This window comes from Furipterus horrens, unplaced genomic scaffold (genome assembly GCF_987537825.1).
Source record: "Furipterus horrens unplaced genomic scaffold, mFurHor1.1.pri manual_scaffold_3, whole genome shotgun sequence".
Lineage (NCBI taxonomy): Eukaryota > Metazoa > Chordata > Mammalia > Chiroptera > Furipteridae > Furipterus > Furipterus horrens.
The window spans coordinates 182,808,823-182,826,456 of record NW_028327173.1 but is presented as its reverse complement, the minus strand read 5'-3'; the positions used below and the strand labels follow the sequence as shown (position 1 = coordinate 182,826,456).

The 17,634-nt window shown below is 40.3% G+C and overlaps 2 protein-coding genes across 2 annotated transcripts in view; one reads left to right on the top strand and one right to left on the bottom strand.

Moving 5' to 3' along the window:
• MTHFD1 (methylenetetrahydrofolate dehydrogenase, cyclohydrolase and formyltetrahydrofolate synthetase 1) overlaps window positions 1–13,128 on the bottom strand; it is a 54,180-nt gene extending 41,052 nt beyond the window's left edge. Inside the window, exons 1-2 of the mRNA XM_090270975.1 lie at window positions 13,040–13,128; window positions 2,164–2,248 (exon numbers count right to left, since the gene is read on the bottom strand). Coding sequence (XP_090127101.1) covers window positions 2,164–2,248; window positions 13,040–13,080 — 126 coding nt within the window. The 5' untranslated portion in view covers window positions 13,081–13,128. The remainder of the gene's footprint in view (window positions 1–2,163; window positions 2,249–13,039) is intronic.
• Window positions 13,129–13,457: 329 nt separating this feature from the next.
• Window positions 13,458–17,634, top strand: part of LOC150016906 (uncharacterized) — a 28,973-nt gene continuing 24,796 nt past the window's right edge. Inside the window, 2 exon segments of the mRNA XM_090268364.1 lie at window positions 13,458–13,526; window positions 14,677–14,787. Of these exon segments, the coding sequence (XP_090124490.1) occupies window positions 13,458–13,526; window positions 14,677–14,787 (180 nt within the window).

Below are 17,634 nucleotides of genomic sequence, written 5' to 3'. Positions count from 1 at the left end.
TCAAATAAAGAAATGATAACAGCCAACACAACAACAGCCATCCAGTGTGAATGAATCAAAAGTACACCTTTTTTTTTTTTTTTTTTGGTCAGATCAGCCAAAAAAAATTTTTTTTTGGAGTGCTGCAGAATTTTAGTAGTTTATGTGTGCCATGATGAAAAAGGTTGAAAATTGCTGCTTCTAGGACAATGGTCCACCCATTCTTGTGAGACCATCAAGACCCATAAGAAGATCTGCAAGTACCAAACTATTTTTATAATAATACTATAATATCACTAGCATTTTTCACTGCATTGATATTTATATTAGGCTGCAAAAGCAATACTGAATGAGTAAGACTGCTGGTGACTTAGCAGGAATCAAGACAATGGTACCAAACTAGACTCTTCACAAGGGTATCCTTCACTGCCATGCACGCTCAGTAAAAACAGACGACAGACAGTGTCACTTACAAGTGCCCTGGGTGAAGCAGTGAAAAAAACCACTCATGTTATTAAATCTTGACCCTTGAGTGCGTTATCTTTTTAAAATTCTGTGTAAGGAACTGGGAAGCACTTTTGCTGCACACAAAAGTATGCTGGCTGTCCCCAGGAAAAGCTCTTGTGCTTTTTTGCCTTGCAAGCTGAGCTGGCTGCATTTTTAAATGGAACACCATCTTTATTTGAAAGAACAACTGACAAACAGTATTATTCAGCTTTGAATATTTGGCAATATTTTCTCAACAGTGGAAAAAGTTAGCCTGCTCTTCAAGTAAAATAACTAATTGTATTTATTGCCAATAATAAAATTTGAGTTTTCAAGCAAAAAATCAGAATTTTTTTATCCACTCCTGTGAGCTTGAAAACTTGTCAACACTTAAAGTCTTTTTTGATGAGTACATTGGTGATATTAATCATTAAGATTTTTTATAGCACATAATAAAATATATTAACATTTGGAAGATCTGCATAATTTAGTGAATCATTATTTTCCAAATGAGGAATGAAAGACATAACAAAACCACAGGTGGGCACATATCTTTTCAAACTGCAACACAGATTCTGATGAAACAAAAGTACAAAACTTCAAAGATATATAGTTTTAGATTCCACATTGCAACCAGCCTTTAAAAACTTAATTGAGTCCTGGTGTAGTATTCAAGAAAAATATTCACAATTATCTGAAAGACTATTTTCTTTTTTATCCTCACCCAAGGACATTTTTTCATGGCTTTTTTTGGGGAGGAAGGGAGAGAAGAAAGGAGAGGGAGGAACATCAATGGGAGAAAGAAGCACAGCACCAGACTGGCTGCCTCCCATACACACCCTGACTGGGAATCGAACCTGCAGCCCTATGGTTACAGGACAACAACTAACTGAGTCACAAAGACCAGGGCTAGAAAAAGTCCTCCGCCCTGGCTGGGTAGCTCAGTTGATTAGACTGTCATCCCAATAAGCCAAGGTTGCAGGTTTGATTCCTGTTCGGGGCACATACAAAGAATCAACCAATGAATGTAAGAACAAGTGGAACAACGGATTGATATTTCTCTCTCTCTCCCTTGCAAATCAATAATTTTTAAAAAGTTTAAAAGGCTTTCCCTTTTACAACTATATGTTGTTATGAGGCCAGATTTTCTATAAAATCAAATTTAATATAAAATCATACTAGCATATAGCAAGAGACTGAGTACAGCTGCAGATGGAAATACAGCTGTCTTCACCCTTCTCACTATATTTTGTTTTCTGGAAGTTATTTTCTCATAAAAATGCTACTTATATTAACATATAATGATTTTAATATTGGCATTTTTACATGTATAAATATTTTTAAGCTTCTTAGTTTTAACTTCTAATATAGTAAATATCAACGGATAATCCACATAAATAAAAGCTCCTTAAGGTCTTAAATTTTTTAAAGCATAAAGGGATCCTAAGACAAAATTTCAAGAGACACTGGACTAGGGGAAGGGCACCCACAGAGAATAGCACAGGGCCAGGATACGCCAACCTTTAGAAGTTGAGCTGAAGAGGAACCTGCAAGGAGAAGCTGCAAAGGTCTGAAGTTTCACAGAGGCCAAAACAAACAAATAAATAAATAAATGGAAGAGACTGAAGTGCTTATTGTCTTAAGCACAATAAGAGGACGAGTAAGGAGGCTATTAGCGGAAATACATTATCATAATACCTGTAGTATTGCCAGACCTGGTGTGAAACCAGGTACTTGCTCCCTCATCTGAGTGACCTGGTTCTTCAGTCGCTGCTTTATTTGCCTAGAGGAAAAGGAAAGGTTGGAGTTAGCACAATGTTTCAAGCACGAAGAGTGATGTGGAGTATTAGATGTATTTCTCTTTTAAATTAAAAACAATTTCACTGAACAGTCATCATCTGGTGTATCACGTACTATTTACTGCCCATCAATTTTCCAGGCTTCAGGTAGATAAGAATCTTTTCTAACTCCTACTGACACTGTCTGGGCCAGACGGTATGGGGAGAGTTAGTTTAAAACATATTAGTTGATGGCATTCCAAATCATAAAGTGAACAAATGAAAACTTGGCCCAACACTTCTGGAAGGCTGCTAATTCTCATCTTTTTGATCATTTCCTCTCTCCAAGTGCTATATAAAAATTTTTGCAGGAAGGAACTTGAGCTCACACCCATCCAACCTGCCACAGTACGATAACCACGGGGTAGCCACATAAGACTGAATGATTTAACTAATTAATTAATTATTTTTTTAAAAAAGAAAAAGAATATATGAAAGGGTGAGCCATGGGCATGGACTTGGGGAGGGGATTGTTGGGGAAGGGGGGTGCTGGGCGGAGGGGAGCAAAGGGGAAAAAATTGGAACTATTGTAACAATATAATCAATAAAGTATACTTAAAAAAAAAAAAAGACTGAATGATAATAAACCCCACTCCAAACTCAATATGAATTTACAAATTATATTCTAACTTACAAAAGAATTTAACATAAGGTTAAAAGTATAACCTGTTGTGAAACAATGATAAATCAATTCATTAACATACAACTTCTCAACAATATAATAAGACATCAAGTATATTGTTACATCCATAAATAACTATTCAAAATAGTCTTTGCCCAGTTATGACGCAATCACGAACATGAACAGGATCTGTCTCTCCTGAAGGATTAGTTTTTCATTTGCCTTTCTTCATCTTAACCACACTTGACATACAAATATTGTATACATGGACATTTGCAAGCATGACCTCACTCATTCACTTGGTTACTCCCTTCTCCAATTCTCCACACTTTACAAACTGGCATAAAAAGGCACAGGAGTCACAAGAAATAGATTATTTGGATTAGCCTACTAAATGTTAATTAAGAATGTTGGATGATACAAGAAGTCATACCTAAGACTTCAAGATTTTATTCTAGCTAGTGACCTTTTTACAAGTCAATATCCTACAGGATAGTAGAGGTCAAAAGAAGATTTAATAGGCGATCAGATATTCTTTTACTGGGATTTGACCTGAACAGAGGCCATAAAATTCTGCTTTGACACAAAAGAACAAGAAATAGTAGGAGCTGCCAGGTTTCCACTAGGCTGATACCGAAATTCACCAGCCACTCCAGCTTTAACTGGTTCCCCTGCCTGACAATCAGATGTAGTAGCTGCAGAAGGCCCCTCCCAGGGACCAAGTTTCCAGACTCTGATCCCTTTCCCATCCAGCCACTGAATTAACACAAAGCACTGGGCAAAGATTTCTACCCCTTCTCCTTAACCCTCACCGACCCAAACAAAATCCATGGGGGAAAACCAAACAAATCCCAACCATTCCTAGCACAGTGTTAAGACAGTAACAAGAACCAACTGAGGAAACAGATAAGCACATCTGAGGCTCTCAATAACCCTGTGAAGAGGATAAGGGAAAAGAAACTTTCTTATTCTCATTCGCAGATGTAGACAGAGGCTCTAAGCAGTTAGGCGGCTTTCCTAGGGCCAGTTCAATTATTAGCAGAAAGAACAGCCCTGAGTGGGAAAATGAGGGCCAAGGGGAAGTAGTAGCAACCAGACCAGGCAGACTGTCTTTTACTCTGAATGTGATGAGAAGCCATCGAAGGGTTTTGAACTGGACTGACATGATCAGACTTACATTTTTAAAGGATTATTCTGGCTCGTGCATAATTATTCTGCAGACTGTAGAGAATAAGGTGAGAATCAGGGACACCAGTAAGATGTTATTGCAATTACAAAAACCCAGGCCTGGGTGATGGTGGCTTGGATTATGGTATCAATAGTAGCCTGGCAAGAAGTGACTGGATTCTAGACCTGTTAACCTGAAGCACAGAGAAAATGCCAGGGCTGCAGATGACTCTGAGGTTTTGGGATTGTGATGTGGAGCTGAAAAAAAACTGACAAGTACAAATATTTTTAAGGCACAGGACAGACTTCATGCTGATATATGCATTTATTTATCAAATCTTACAGATTCTAGAATAAGTGGGCATTTGAGACTTGAAGAAGCGTCTAGGGAAAATTTAAAATAATACTTATACCCAGCAGGTAACAAGCTGAGGGAACCCAGTACCACAAGGCAGTATAAGCGGAAAATGTGTCAGCCCAGTAGGTTAAAAGCAAAGAACAAAATGTTCTGTATTTTCTATGCTATAATTTAAATGGGTCTCAGTTTGCAATTTTTTTTTTCCTAAAAAAGATTAAAGCTTGAGAGCAGTTACACTGTCTTCCTTAAACTTTTCCTAAGAAGCAGGATTGTTTTTGAAGCTGTATTAGCAAGGATAGATATTCTTCCAACTAGAGTTATTTAAAAGCTAACATTTAGATCTTGTTATGAGACATGACCAGAATAGCAACGAGGCATTTAAAAATGCACATAAACCACAATCAGCAAGAACCAACGAGACAGCCCAGAACGTTAAAGCAACAAGTGGAAAGTTTTCAGCTCTGGTGAGAAAACACACACACTTACACACAACCACACACACAAGAGAGTTGTAATTAGGTCTCCCCAAGTCCCTTAAAAAAAATCTTCCCTGCCTTAATTTTCTGGGTGGGCCACTAATGAAGAATCCTAAAATGAAAACTCGAATATAGAAAGCCAAGTCTCAGGAATGGCTGAATTTAAGAAACTATAAGCCAGGGGCCATGGAGACAGAAGTCAACACTTCCTCTTCTGTCTTTATGTTAGGGTAACAGAGCTGTCATGAATTAATGGTGGAAAGTGCCTTAATTTTTATAGCTCATTACTTCCAGAAACCACAAGTGCTATAATAAAACCTCCTGAATGAACAGAAAGTTCCTTGAGTGGCAGATGTCTCCCATTTCTATCCATGGCCCATGAGCTACACCATCCTGGCAAAGATTCTGGGGGCAAAGTGAGGCAGAAATAGGCCACCTGGAGAAACACCCCCTGATCCCTGAGTAGAGCTACACATGCTCCAAATCACACTGTCTCTATCAACGTCCTCTAAAATCTATGGGAAGACAACATATTTCAGTCTCAATGTAGGAGAAATCAGTATCAGAGTGCCAATGAAAAGAGGAAGATAAAGTAGCATCGAACCATTAAACTTTCTCTGGTTGTGACAGATAAGACAGTAAAACAGTCACAGCCAATTCGATACGAACAGACACGAATGCAGTTGCTACTGGCATCTAGTGGACAGCTGGAAGGGCTGCAACTAATTACCTTACAACGCACAGGACACCCCTTCACAACAGAGAATTTTCCAGCCCAAATGTTAATAGTGCCCAACGTTGAGAAACCCTGCTATTGGCCAATGAAATACTATCTGGGGTTATCTTTTTTAAGGGGCAAAAATCACCTCAACTTGTCAGTATGTGTTTGAATCTGTGTGGGCAAGAGTTCATTACCAATAGTTTTCTCCGGGTTAACCTTTCCTAACCACAGTTGTAAAAGAGCCTAGTTAATAAAAGTCAAAGGCGGACATCTGTATGGAATCATATTACCTCCAAAGAGTCCTACTCAGAGGACCCCTAATACTCCTCAACAGTGACCCAAATCTCTTTTGCCCTAAGTCTTGTATAATTATTCCTGAAAAAGTTCACTACAAATTCCAACTCATTCTGTTTAACATGATGGCTAATTTTCAAGTGTTGGACATCTTGTAATAGAGAAAAAAAGCATTCCTGAAATGTAAGTTAACAAGGACATCTCAACAGAAGCTATAGGTAGAAAAAGAAGGCAGTAAAGGGTATTTAGCCACATGGCTAAGAAACCTACATGAAAGTAAAGCTGCCTGAGTCAGCAAACACTGAAGCTTAGAGTAATACTCAAATGATTCTCAAAAGGTCCACAGAGCACATCTTTAGTAAGTGAACAGAGAACCACCAAGAACATTCACCTTCAACAGAACACACATTTCTTCTTTTCCACCCTCAAGGTGGAGATTATTGTTACAAGATTTTTTGTCCCCCCAGGAATTGGCTTCTGGCAGGAGCTGTGAGTCTCTGAAGCTTTGGTCTTAAGCAGTGGGCCCCCACTGTGGGAATGGGGTGAGGGGAGCGAAGTATTTAGGGCCCCAGTGTCAGGAACTGAATGTTACAAGATTTTCACAATACAGTACAACAGAAATGTCTTATTTGCTTTATTTTCATTTTGTTCATTTGTTGTTTTATTTGATTTGTTCATTACAACTTTTATACTGTTAAAAATGTTTCACATTTTCTGCAAAACATGCAGATTCTTGTAAAAACAACTGAGGTCACCTGGCATTCCAAGAAATATCTGAATTTCACATTCCTATTTAGTAAAGTCAAATCAAAAGACTAAATTACCTTCCTGTTGAAATGGATTGTTTTCACTGATATGTAATGTAACAGCAAAAGCTCTATTATATCAGTATACAGAATAACCAAAACTAACATAAGTATCATACTTTCCCTTATTAAGTATAAAATATATAAAATAAGAATTATTATAATTGCCCTGGCTGGGTGGTTCAGTTGTTTGGAGTGTTGTCCCCTATGCCAAAAGATTTGATCCCTGGTCCCCAGTCAGGGTGCATATGGGAGGCAACCAATCGGTATTTCTCATTGATATCAATGTCTATCTGTCTGTCTGTATGTATGTCTCTCTCTCCCTTCCTTTCTTTCTAAAATCAATGGGTATGTCCTTGGGTGAGGATTTAAAAAAATAAATCTGTAAGCCCAACAGAACATATAATGACATTTGTCCTCTAGGCCACCGTTTGGTAACCTTCAGCTCACAGCAGGAATAGGGTACACAACAAGGTCTTCTTAGGTATGAGGGTCTGTCAGTGAGGGCCCAACACCCAAAATTAGCCTCACCATTTCAGGACTACTGCACCACAGATTTGGTCATCTAGATCATCACCCAAGGGGAAAAGGGAAAGAATGTGGAAGAACAGGGATCTCCACTTGGAAAGAAAGAGCAGGACAAGAGCTCTTATCTGAGAAAAGCCTCACAAAGGCCTGGCTTTTCTTGCTTTTAGAAACAACTAAAGGAAAATCTTGGGTAGAAAGGGCTTAGGTCTAAAGGCTGCTTACTAAGTGAGTAGGGACTAGCACTTGGGCATCAAAATCCAAATTAAAGATCATTTATCACTTTTAAGTCACACAAGGCAATGAAGATAAATTTCTGACAGGCTCTGAAAAAAAAACCTTCACAAAGATGTTCTCTGTTCCCTGATACTCATCAAGCACCAGCAAACCCAAGGCTGTACCTCACCTGCCCAGGTTTGAGGGGAAGAACTTTTTATCATGGAAAAAATAATTAAGCTAACAAAGCAGGGAGGTTTGACCTGACCACAATCAATCAAAACTGGACTATAACCTTGAAAATGACTTTCTGATGGCTCACTCATCTCCTAACAGGGAGAGCCAAAATCAGTGGATAACACTCTGAAATTACCTTTAGTAAGCGACAAGTCCCTGGTGAGGAAGGGAACTATACTGTCAAGCCTCTACACGAGCCTTGTACAATCTTGCTCAAGTCTCTTTACTTCTGGCTCAAGTTTTGTAAAATGCGTAAATGAAAGGAGGAGTGGTCTGGGGGACTGAGGAATCCTGACTGTTAATCACCCACTCTTGTGACGTCAAAGATTTAGAGTGCCAGGGGCTACCTTTTGGGAAACGACCAAAGGGAGGAAACTGCACCATGCAGGGGTGCTGGGGGCCTTTTGCAGGATGGATCAAGTGCCAGAGGGTACAGCCCTACACACAGCGGCACACAGGCTTGTTCAGAGAGCCTTACCCCGTTTAATCCTCTGGCAACACCAGGAGGTCAACACTATTATTATGACCCCATAGTACAGGAGAGGAGTGAGGCTGACTAAACTGCCCAAGGCCACACAAGGCCTTAACCCTTACCTTCCCCCCACCCAGAGTCAATAGCAGGGAAAGGGGAGCCTTTGCCCTAAGCTCCAGGGATGCTCCTCCAGGTCAGGCCAGCCCAATCTCCCTTCCTTATGCAAATGGGGATATCACAGGTGATCACACATCCTGCTCCAAGGCCCACCTTCCAAATCCCTCCTGATGGACAAGGACACTTATTCTCCGACCAGTCAGGATTTTCGCTGGTGCCATAGCCACAGTTGCTGGTGCCAGCTCTGGACTCTGCCACACCCCAGCTACAACACTCCCAACAGCCTGGCTGGGTGGCCAACCTAAGACCCAGCAGAAGGTCCCACCTCTCAGGAACGCCCACCTGCTCTCCTGCACAGGTTCCCAGACCTCCCCTAATTATCAAATTCAGGCTGCAACCTTGGAACTCCCCTTAAGGGAGGAACAGGGATTTTTCTCCCAAAGGGAGATAACTTGACCACTAGATCCAGCTTTCCCATAGGGTGGAATGGGCAGAGAAGGGATCTAGAGTGATGAACTTAGTCTAGTCTTAGCTATCACGAAAGTATAAAGGGAGAATAATACAAATAAATAAAAGTTAAGGATGGCCTTCTCAGCAGAGTGGGAACCTTGGCAGTGAGAAGAATGCTATAAAGGAAAAAGATTAGTTTATGAAAGTCCTTTTATTGTAGCAAAGTGGTAAGTGCCCAATAAAATGAAAAACACCATGTACCCTGTGAAGACCTTGTTGAGCCTCTGCCATTAACCAGCCTAGCAACCTATGGCCAAATATCATTATGTTTCTTGCCTCAATCATTTCCTTAGCTGCAGGATGGGACATGGGGAGTGGACCGGATTTTGGAGAAATTCTGACTGTGGAACTCATGACCTGCCTTACCTTTCCTCCCTCCAAGGAAGAGATTTTACAATTCAAACACTGTATTAGGGAAGAAACTGCCCAGGGCACTTGAAAGCTTGCAAATTTGTCCCCAGAGTCCCAACAACTGTTGGCAACCAAGGAAGCTGACCTGCAAACTCGGGAATGAGAGACCCTCTCCCCAGATTCCAGGATCACTGGCTACAATTTAAGAAGTTCGCTTACCTTTCCTCAAGAATATCCTTGAAGAGAGTATAGAGGGTAATGAAAAATACAATTAAGAAATATATAAAACACTCCTAAAAAGAAAAAAAAAAAAAAGAATACCCTTGACCTGGCAAAAGAGGAAAGTTGGAGACCAGAGCCTCCACCCACAGCCCAAACTACTAAAGCTGTAAGAGCCACATTCTTGTTGAAGCTTCCCCAAGGGTCAGCTGCCTGCTGCAGCCTCAGCACAAGGAACTGGGGACTGCACTATCCCATGAGCCAGGCAGGCTGCCATCCCTGCCCCGCACCCCGCAGCAGAGCTCCCTCAGAGGAACTGTAAGCACAACCAGCTCCCGAAGTCAAGCTCTCCATGAAAGCTGAGGTGCCAACATGCGGCAGTGTCTGAGAGTCACGTTACAAGTACATTAAAGAAAAATCTGTCAGCACAAAGAGGCCTTCGTCTCAATGCTCTTTTATGAACTGTGTTAGTAGGACCTGATTGCTCAACCACCGGCACAGTAAAAGGTTAGCTATGTTAACTCTGAGCATGTTGGGAGAGACCCTTCCAGGAGCTGAAACAGTCTTCTCCAGAAAATGCTTTCGATGCCTTTGGCCAAATCACTGCCATACTGTTCTTCAATCATGATCACTGGACTTGATTTTAAGGCTTTACATTACATCATTATCAACCTTCAAGTTGCTTTACCATCACAGAATGAGCTTTTAAAAGACTAAAAGTACTGAGTCCAGTGGCTTACTGCTAGCAATTCCAATTAAATCAGTCCGGTGTGGGCACTAAACATTGATACTTTTCAAAAGCTCCTTATGAGTGCAAGTTAGTAAAACTACATTGGAAAAGTTTGGCAATCTCTACTAAAGCTGATCATACATATGTCCTATTCCTCCAGAATTCTTCTCTTAGATATGTAATCAACAGAAATGTGTGCATAATATGTTCCACCAAAAGATATGTAAAAGAATGCCCATAGCAAGACTGTTGATAATCACCAAAAAATAGGAACCCATATATGTCCATGGATAAGTGAACAGTGGCATATTCATGTAACAGAATACAACACAGCCATGAGAGTAAATTAACTACAACTACATGCAACATGGAATCGTCACAGAAGCACAGTACTGACACAGAAGACTTGATACTGTATGATGTCATTTATATAAAGTTCACAAACAGGTGACACTAGTCATCAGTGTTATAAGTCGATTACCTTTGTAGGGGTGGTGACTGAATGAGAGTGAGATGGTGTCAATGTCATTTTCTACCTGGTGTTAGTTACTCAGGTTTTGTGAAAATAAAACAGGACACACAACAGCTCCCTAAGAGATTTTAATGTGCAGCTAATGTTGAGTCACTGAAACAGATTTCAAGGCAGTTATCACTGTCAACATATAATAAGTCAATTATCCATGTACCCACTACAGTTGCCCTTGAACAACATGAGGGTTTGGGGCACTGCCCCCACACTGTCATGTATCGGAGTATAACTTCTGACTCCCCCAAATTTAACTACAGTAGGCTCTCAGTATCCGAGGGGAACTGGTTCTAGGATCCCTCACTCCCCATGCGGCTTTCAAAATCCGAAGGACGCTCAAGTCCCTTATATTTAATGGCCTAGAACAAGGCATACAGTCGGCCCTCTGCAACTGCGATTTCCAACTGTAAATTGAAAATACTGTTTTTGATTTGTAGCTGGTTGAATCCAGGGATGCAAAATCCAGAAGAACACAGAGAGCCGACTGCATCTTTATTGAAAAAACTCTGCATGTAAGTAGATCTGCGCAGTTCAAATCCTTGTTGCTCAAGGGTCAACTGTGATTACTAATCATTAATACAGCGCATGTGTATCGCACACTTACTATGTGCCAGGAACAATTCTAAATGCTCTTCAGTTAATAACTCATGTAATTCTTTAAACAACTCAATGGCCTAGATATTATCTTTATTTTACATTTGAGGAAATTTTAGCACAGGGAAGTTAATTTCCTTAAAGCCACACAACTAGTAAATACTGAAACAAGGGTTGCAGGTATTTACGGATATAGACATAAACAAAATACTGCAGGTATTTGCCTCATGGAGCTTACAAACGTACTTTAGCTTGCTCTCCACTCAATCAAAACATATCCAGTATGCACCTAGTCTCAGTAGCCTGCCAAGAAGCAAATCTAAATTACCTCTTCACAAACCAGCCTTTCTAAGAGGAAGCTTTCATCAAGAAAAAGTCACTAGTTTTGCTCATTAGATTCCACATACAAGTGAGACCATATGGTTTTTGTCTTTCTCTGACTGGCTTATTTCACCTAGCATAATAATCTCCACGTCCATGATGCTGGTGCAAAGGGTAAGAGTTCCTTCTTTCTCACAGCCATGTAGTATAAATGTACCACAACTCTGTTATCCATTCAGAAGAGATTAGCCAAAGACATATGTACGTAGCTCACGGACACAGACAACAGTGTGAAGAAGGCCAGGGGAGGGGGTCCAGGGGCTGGGTGGAGGAGGGCAAAGACAAGGAAAAATGGGGACAATTTTTTAAAAAGAAAAAAAGGGAAAAGCCACCAGTAAAGGAAGGTTTTAATATAAGTAAACTAAATGTTGAAAAGCAATCAAAGTATTGTGATTTCTAGTCTAAAGCCTGGGGTTTCTCCTCACCAATGTGAAAGATTCACCACAATCTAATTTACGTGTCACTTTCTCTTTCCGGGAAACATTCATTCTGCCCCAAGGTGGACTGCACCACCAATGACTCTACAATTCACTCAAAAACATCTCACTAACAAAATTAGGAGTTCCTAGCACAATTACTGTTGCCAGCTACAGCTGTTATGAAACAAGTGGTGAGGTTCAAGGTCCCAAGAGCAACCTGCAGGAGGCTGTAGCAAAAATAGGTTTACAGTTGCAAGTGCACAACCACCTATTCTTGTATTATTATTTATTAATTGTATTATTTTCCTATAGAAACTGTAAACCTTCTTTTGCCCCACCCTGTATATCCTTCCCTCTTCTACTCTCATTTTCCCCATTAGTCACTCCCAAGGCAAAAAGCTGAGGGTGTTACTTCCTGGGAGTAAATCTGGCAATCACATCCACTAGTTAGGCGTTCAGATTTCATGTAGGGGTAAAACGGGCAGAGGCCAAATGCAATACGAAATATTGTTAAGATTCAAGAGCCAAACTAGAAAGTAACTCTAGGACCAGGACCCAGAGATCGGCTGTTAGAGGAGCATTAAATTCATAGGAGAACTGGGCCCCAGTTAGCAAATGATGACTCTGGTGCAGTGGGAAAAGGAGACCCTCTGTTACCTAACTAATCTCAGTCTTTTCACCTCCATCTGCACTTTTGGGAACACAGGCCGGGTAAGAGAACATGTCCCACAAGCCCCGTAGACAGCGGGCACAGCCACCAGCAACCGCAGATTGTGCCTGACTTCTCTTTCTTTGGCTACAAGAGGTCGGTCTTCAGATGTGAAGGGCTCAGGACAACGTCTTCCCTCCCCACTGGGCTGTTCTGATTTTTCGCTACAAGTCTCCCGCCCTCAAAACAAAAACCAAAAAACAAAAATAGGTTCATTGCTGTTCTGGACAATCTGCTCAGAGCCCTTCAGCCCAACCAACACGCCCTAACAACTACAGGTGCTTACGTGGAGACCTCCTTCCCGTTCAAGATTTCCGCTGGTGCCATGACCTGTCCTAGTCTGCTGCCCACGATGGACACCGCAAAGCCAAGATTCGACTCCCTTTACTGCAGCGCGGGAATGCTCAACCCACGTGGCCGGAGACCTCCCGCGAAGGGCTTGCTTCTGCGCCTGCGCCCCCTCCCCACGCCCCCCAACTCTCCACCCCCTGGACGGGGTTGTGCGTGCGCAGTCCGGAAGAACGTATTTCCCTTAAACTATGAGCTGGAAGTGAGGGGTCTGGAATGCGGCGTGAAGATAAACTCAGTGATGGACTACAAGGACTGGCTGGTGGAAAGAGTTGTTTCAGACCGCGCCTTTCTGTGGGGCGGGGAAGCTGCTTAAGAGGGGGTCGGGTCTCTCTATTTTAGCCTATCGGGGGCGGATGCGGAGGCGGAGGGGCGGTTTGCCGGGAGAAGTTTCGCGGACGCGGGAGCCTGACTGCGTTCCTAAGGTAAACTAGATGCCCAGAGACCTGCAAGGGCCGACACAGCCTCCGCGTGGGCGTCCACTCGGGAGAATACGGGAGACTTGGAGCAGGACTGATGGGCCCCAGGCAGCCAGGATTTTGTGAGCGTTGGTTCTGCAAGTGTCAAGAGTTTTATAAGTTAGGTTACAGCCATCCAATACAATTCAGAGGTAAATTGTTCAGGTCACTTAATTTCCACACTCCCAGTTTTTTTAGGTATTGACATGTATATAAATTTAAAGTGCACACCGTGATAATTTTTATACACGTATTTATTACAAAATTCTTATCAAAAGTTGCCTCATTATTGTCACGTTAGTCTATTTTCACAGCACTTACAACTATCTAAAATGATTTTATTGATTTATATACTTGTTTGCTTTAACTTTTTTTTTTTTAACCACAATGTAACCTATATAAACGATTATCTGTCTTGTTCATACTTACATTCCTGCTCCTTGGGGATGTAATTTTAAAAAGCTAATTTTAGAGGGAAAAAATTATTTTTCTGTCTTAGTTATTACTCTCATTCTTATAAATATCCTTAATTTCTCCTTGCCTCATTTTATCATACATAAAAGAAGATAATGGGACAGTCATTCTCAACCCTAAAGTCACACCTGTGTAGTTTTTAAAAAATATTTATGCCTAGGCTCCACTGTAGAACAATTAAGTCAGAACTTGGGATAGGGACAGGGTATCAGTGTTTTTTGGAGTTTTCTTTGAGATTCTGATGTATTTGATACGTAGGAGCAGAGTTGACAACTACTAGATTAGATGGTTTTTGAAGTATAATCTTAGTGATTCTGCTATCAAAGATACATAATAGGGACATACTTTCTCTGGCATAAACATATTTTCCTGAAATAGGATATCAGCTTTTCAGACAGATCATCTTTGCTTTAGGAATAGTAAATGGAATCATTATTTTTCTCCTCCTCTCAAAGTATTTCTCCCTTGATGAGGTATAGGTGTTGTTGTATAAAATTTTGACGTATTGCAAGAATTTCTTAAGAGTAAGACCCAAAATGTGAGTTTCACATTTGCCAGACGGTGTACTTTCAGTGGGATCAGTTTCTTAAGAGTTAAGTTCACTAATGCTTGATGAAACCACTTTGTGTTTTCACTTCATTAGGGAAACACCCACAGAGATTGTACCGCATCACTAGAAAAGGTCCCTTTTCTCCTGTGGACCTCTGTGATGCACGCACCTAGCAACAGGGTCCGATGTGTAAACATTCTACTGGTAAGTTGTGCAGGGAGGCAACTCATATGGGACAGTTCAGGTTTCTTCTGGGAATTGACCTTGGGTTTGGAATTTTCTCTTGTGCCTGATATGGTAAAAATTTATTTCTACTATACGAAGCATAACAGACCATATCTTTCTAATTTGAAGTATTGATAAATCATAGGAGTGCATAAAAAATAGAATAATGTACAAACCTAAAATCACAGAATAATTATGTCATATTTCTTTATTTTTGCTTTATTCTCCTTATACATTTTTATTATATTTTATAAGGGTAGTTTGGGAGAACAGTACTATCACCTATATAAGTTAACTTTTTATTAAGAAGTTTTTTTTTTCCTGTTGAGTTCTTTATTCAGTCTGTAGTTTTTGTACCCAGAAATAGATCCTGCTCTTAAGTACCTTTAATCAGAAGAATAGTATAGGTCATATACTTTTAAGAGTTAGGAGGAGAGAGAGAGATTTCTTGCAGGACTCAAGGAAAGCGGTGTCTTTTTAAATTTATTTACTAAATTTATTGGAGTGATATTGGTTAATAAAATTATACAGATTTCACATGTACAGTTCTGTAATAACACATCATCTATATACTGTATTTGTGTTCACCACCAGGAAGGAAATGGTTCTTAAACTGATACTGAAGGATTTATATGTTTATGTTTCTGAGGATATATACTTGGGCCCACACAGTAGCTTGTTTCTTAGAAGCAATATGAGACTCAGTAAGCTCTATTTAATTGAGCATAAGAATCATAAAATGATAAGGAAATAAAAGTAAAGGATAGGATTCTTAAGAAGACCATTGTCTCCATATCATTCTTGTTCCAAGACTGAGGAGCAGTTTATTCTCGCTTTTCATTCACTGAAACTTATGTTGCTCTTTCTCTTCTTGGTTCTTACGAAAAGAATTGGAAGACACTAAAGTCTCATTAGAAATATTTGCACTTCAGTAATTGCCTTCACTATCAATAAATCTAGAATGAATTAATTTTGGCATGGATTATAGTGGTAGTGAGGAAATAAGGCCTTTGTGCTTTCTGTTCCATGTTCTTCAAATCACAGCATCCTCTTTTTTTCTCCTCTTACGAAAATTCCTCTCTTTCTGGGAATGTTCAATTTTCTGAAAGATACCATCCAGCAAAGGAACACATACGCCACATAGATTTAGGCCCTTAGGTGCACAGTTTCTAAGTGTAACCCCACCCCCACCCCCTGCAAGAATACATTCCACGATCATAAAAAAGAAATCTCTATCTTATTGCTTAACAAAATATATGGGTATTAATTTGGAAGATTTATTTTCTCTATTGCTTTTATTTTCATTTTAAAATGGAAAAATATATGGAATTGAACTGGGTAGGGACTTAAAACAATACTGAAGTTCTTGGGAAAAAATTATAATGTGCAGTTACATTTTATGTTCCTTTGAGGCAAAAGGGGGCTATGAGCTATCACATGCTGCATTATTAACACGTTAGACTGTTTTATCTTTCAGCCGAGTCTTGGGGGATATAATTAGCATTTCAGATAGACTGAGAAATTGAAAATGAAGGAAATTTGTAAATTAGGTGTCTAAAGATATGATTCACTAGTAGCATTTAAGTATGATATTATGAGCGCGTATATGTATATTAGCAGACTGTTTCAACAAGTTACAATATATAATAAATAGTGTTTTGATACTATTCAGAAACTAGACCTGCCTTGTCTCTAAGGAACAGGTTCAGTGGGCAACTCCTTCTGAGGTCTGGCTAAACTGTAAGGATCTGAGGTGGAACCTTCTCAAAGACATTTGCTGTTGTCGCTGGGCAGACCGCAGTATCTCTGTCCTGACCACTCTATGCTGAGTCCCTCTGGAGGTACCATAGGTCACCATTACTAGATCTGTTTCTTGCTTCTTTTCTCTCCAGCATGTCATCAGGTTCTTTCCAGTTTTTAAACCACTTAGGTCAAGGAAGGCTCGCTATTGGCCAAAGCAAAAGCCCCCATGAGCCTAAGCCAACAGAAGTCAGTTATATATCAGCTCACACATTTCAGAACAATAGCCCAGTGGTGAGTTGTACTCTGACATTTATTTTTTACCCGTTCTCAGAAGGTAGAGGTAAAAGTCTCCTGCGCAATCTAGAGCTATTGTAGAAGAAAGGAAAGTCCAGTTCTGTTTGCCCACCTGCCCATGCTAACACCCTGGCTAATGAATGGTGCGAGCATGAGGCAAAGGATCTCTCACTTCTTTTCATTCCGTGCTTGACTCTAGAACAATGAACAGCGAAACATCTAAATGTAATGGAGCCTCATAGTGGTTATTACTTATTTTTGCCTTTTTGGTCGTCCTGACATTTCACTGAGGCCCACCATCCCAAAACAATATAAAAATATATAATGTAAAGGGCCTCTGATTTAATTTGCTCCAACCCTATTATTTTGCAGATTAGGCAGCTGACCACTAGAGAGGTGGCACAGTGATTTATCAGCAGAACTAGAGGCTGACTCTGATCATCTTTCCAGTGTATCCTTTTACCCCCTTGGTCTGCAGCTTTGTATTATTAGGTCTAGACCCTAATGAGAATCTTCCTGTAAATTAAATATTCTTTTGGATCAGATGATGTCCCTTCCATTGATAACTTTTAAGGACCACTGGAAAGATCCGCCCGGTCTTTAGCTTGTAGTTCCTACGAGATGAAGTCTTGAGTTGGGAGTGAGAATGGGAAATAGGGGATTGGTTTATTTACTCCCCCTGTTGGTTTTAAATGAGGACAAACATAGTTTCTTTTCTAGGCAAAGAAATATATTACATTAAAAATGAGTCAACGGGCTGAATGGAAAATGTGTACGTATATGCAATGC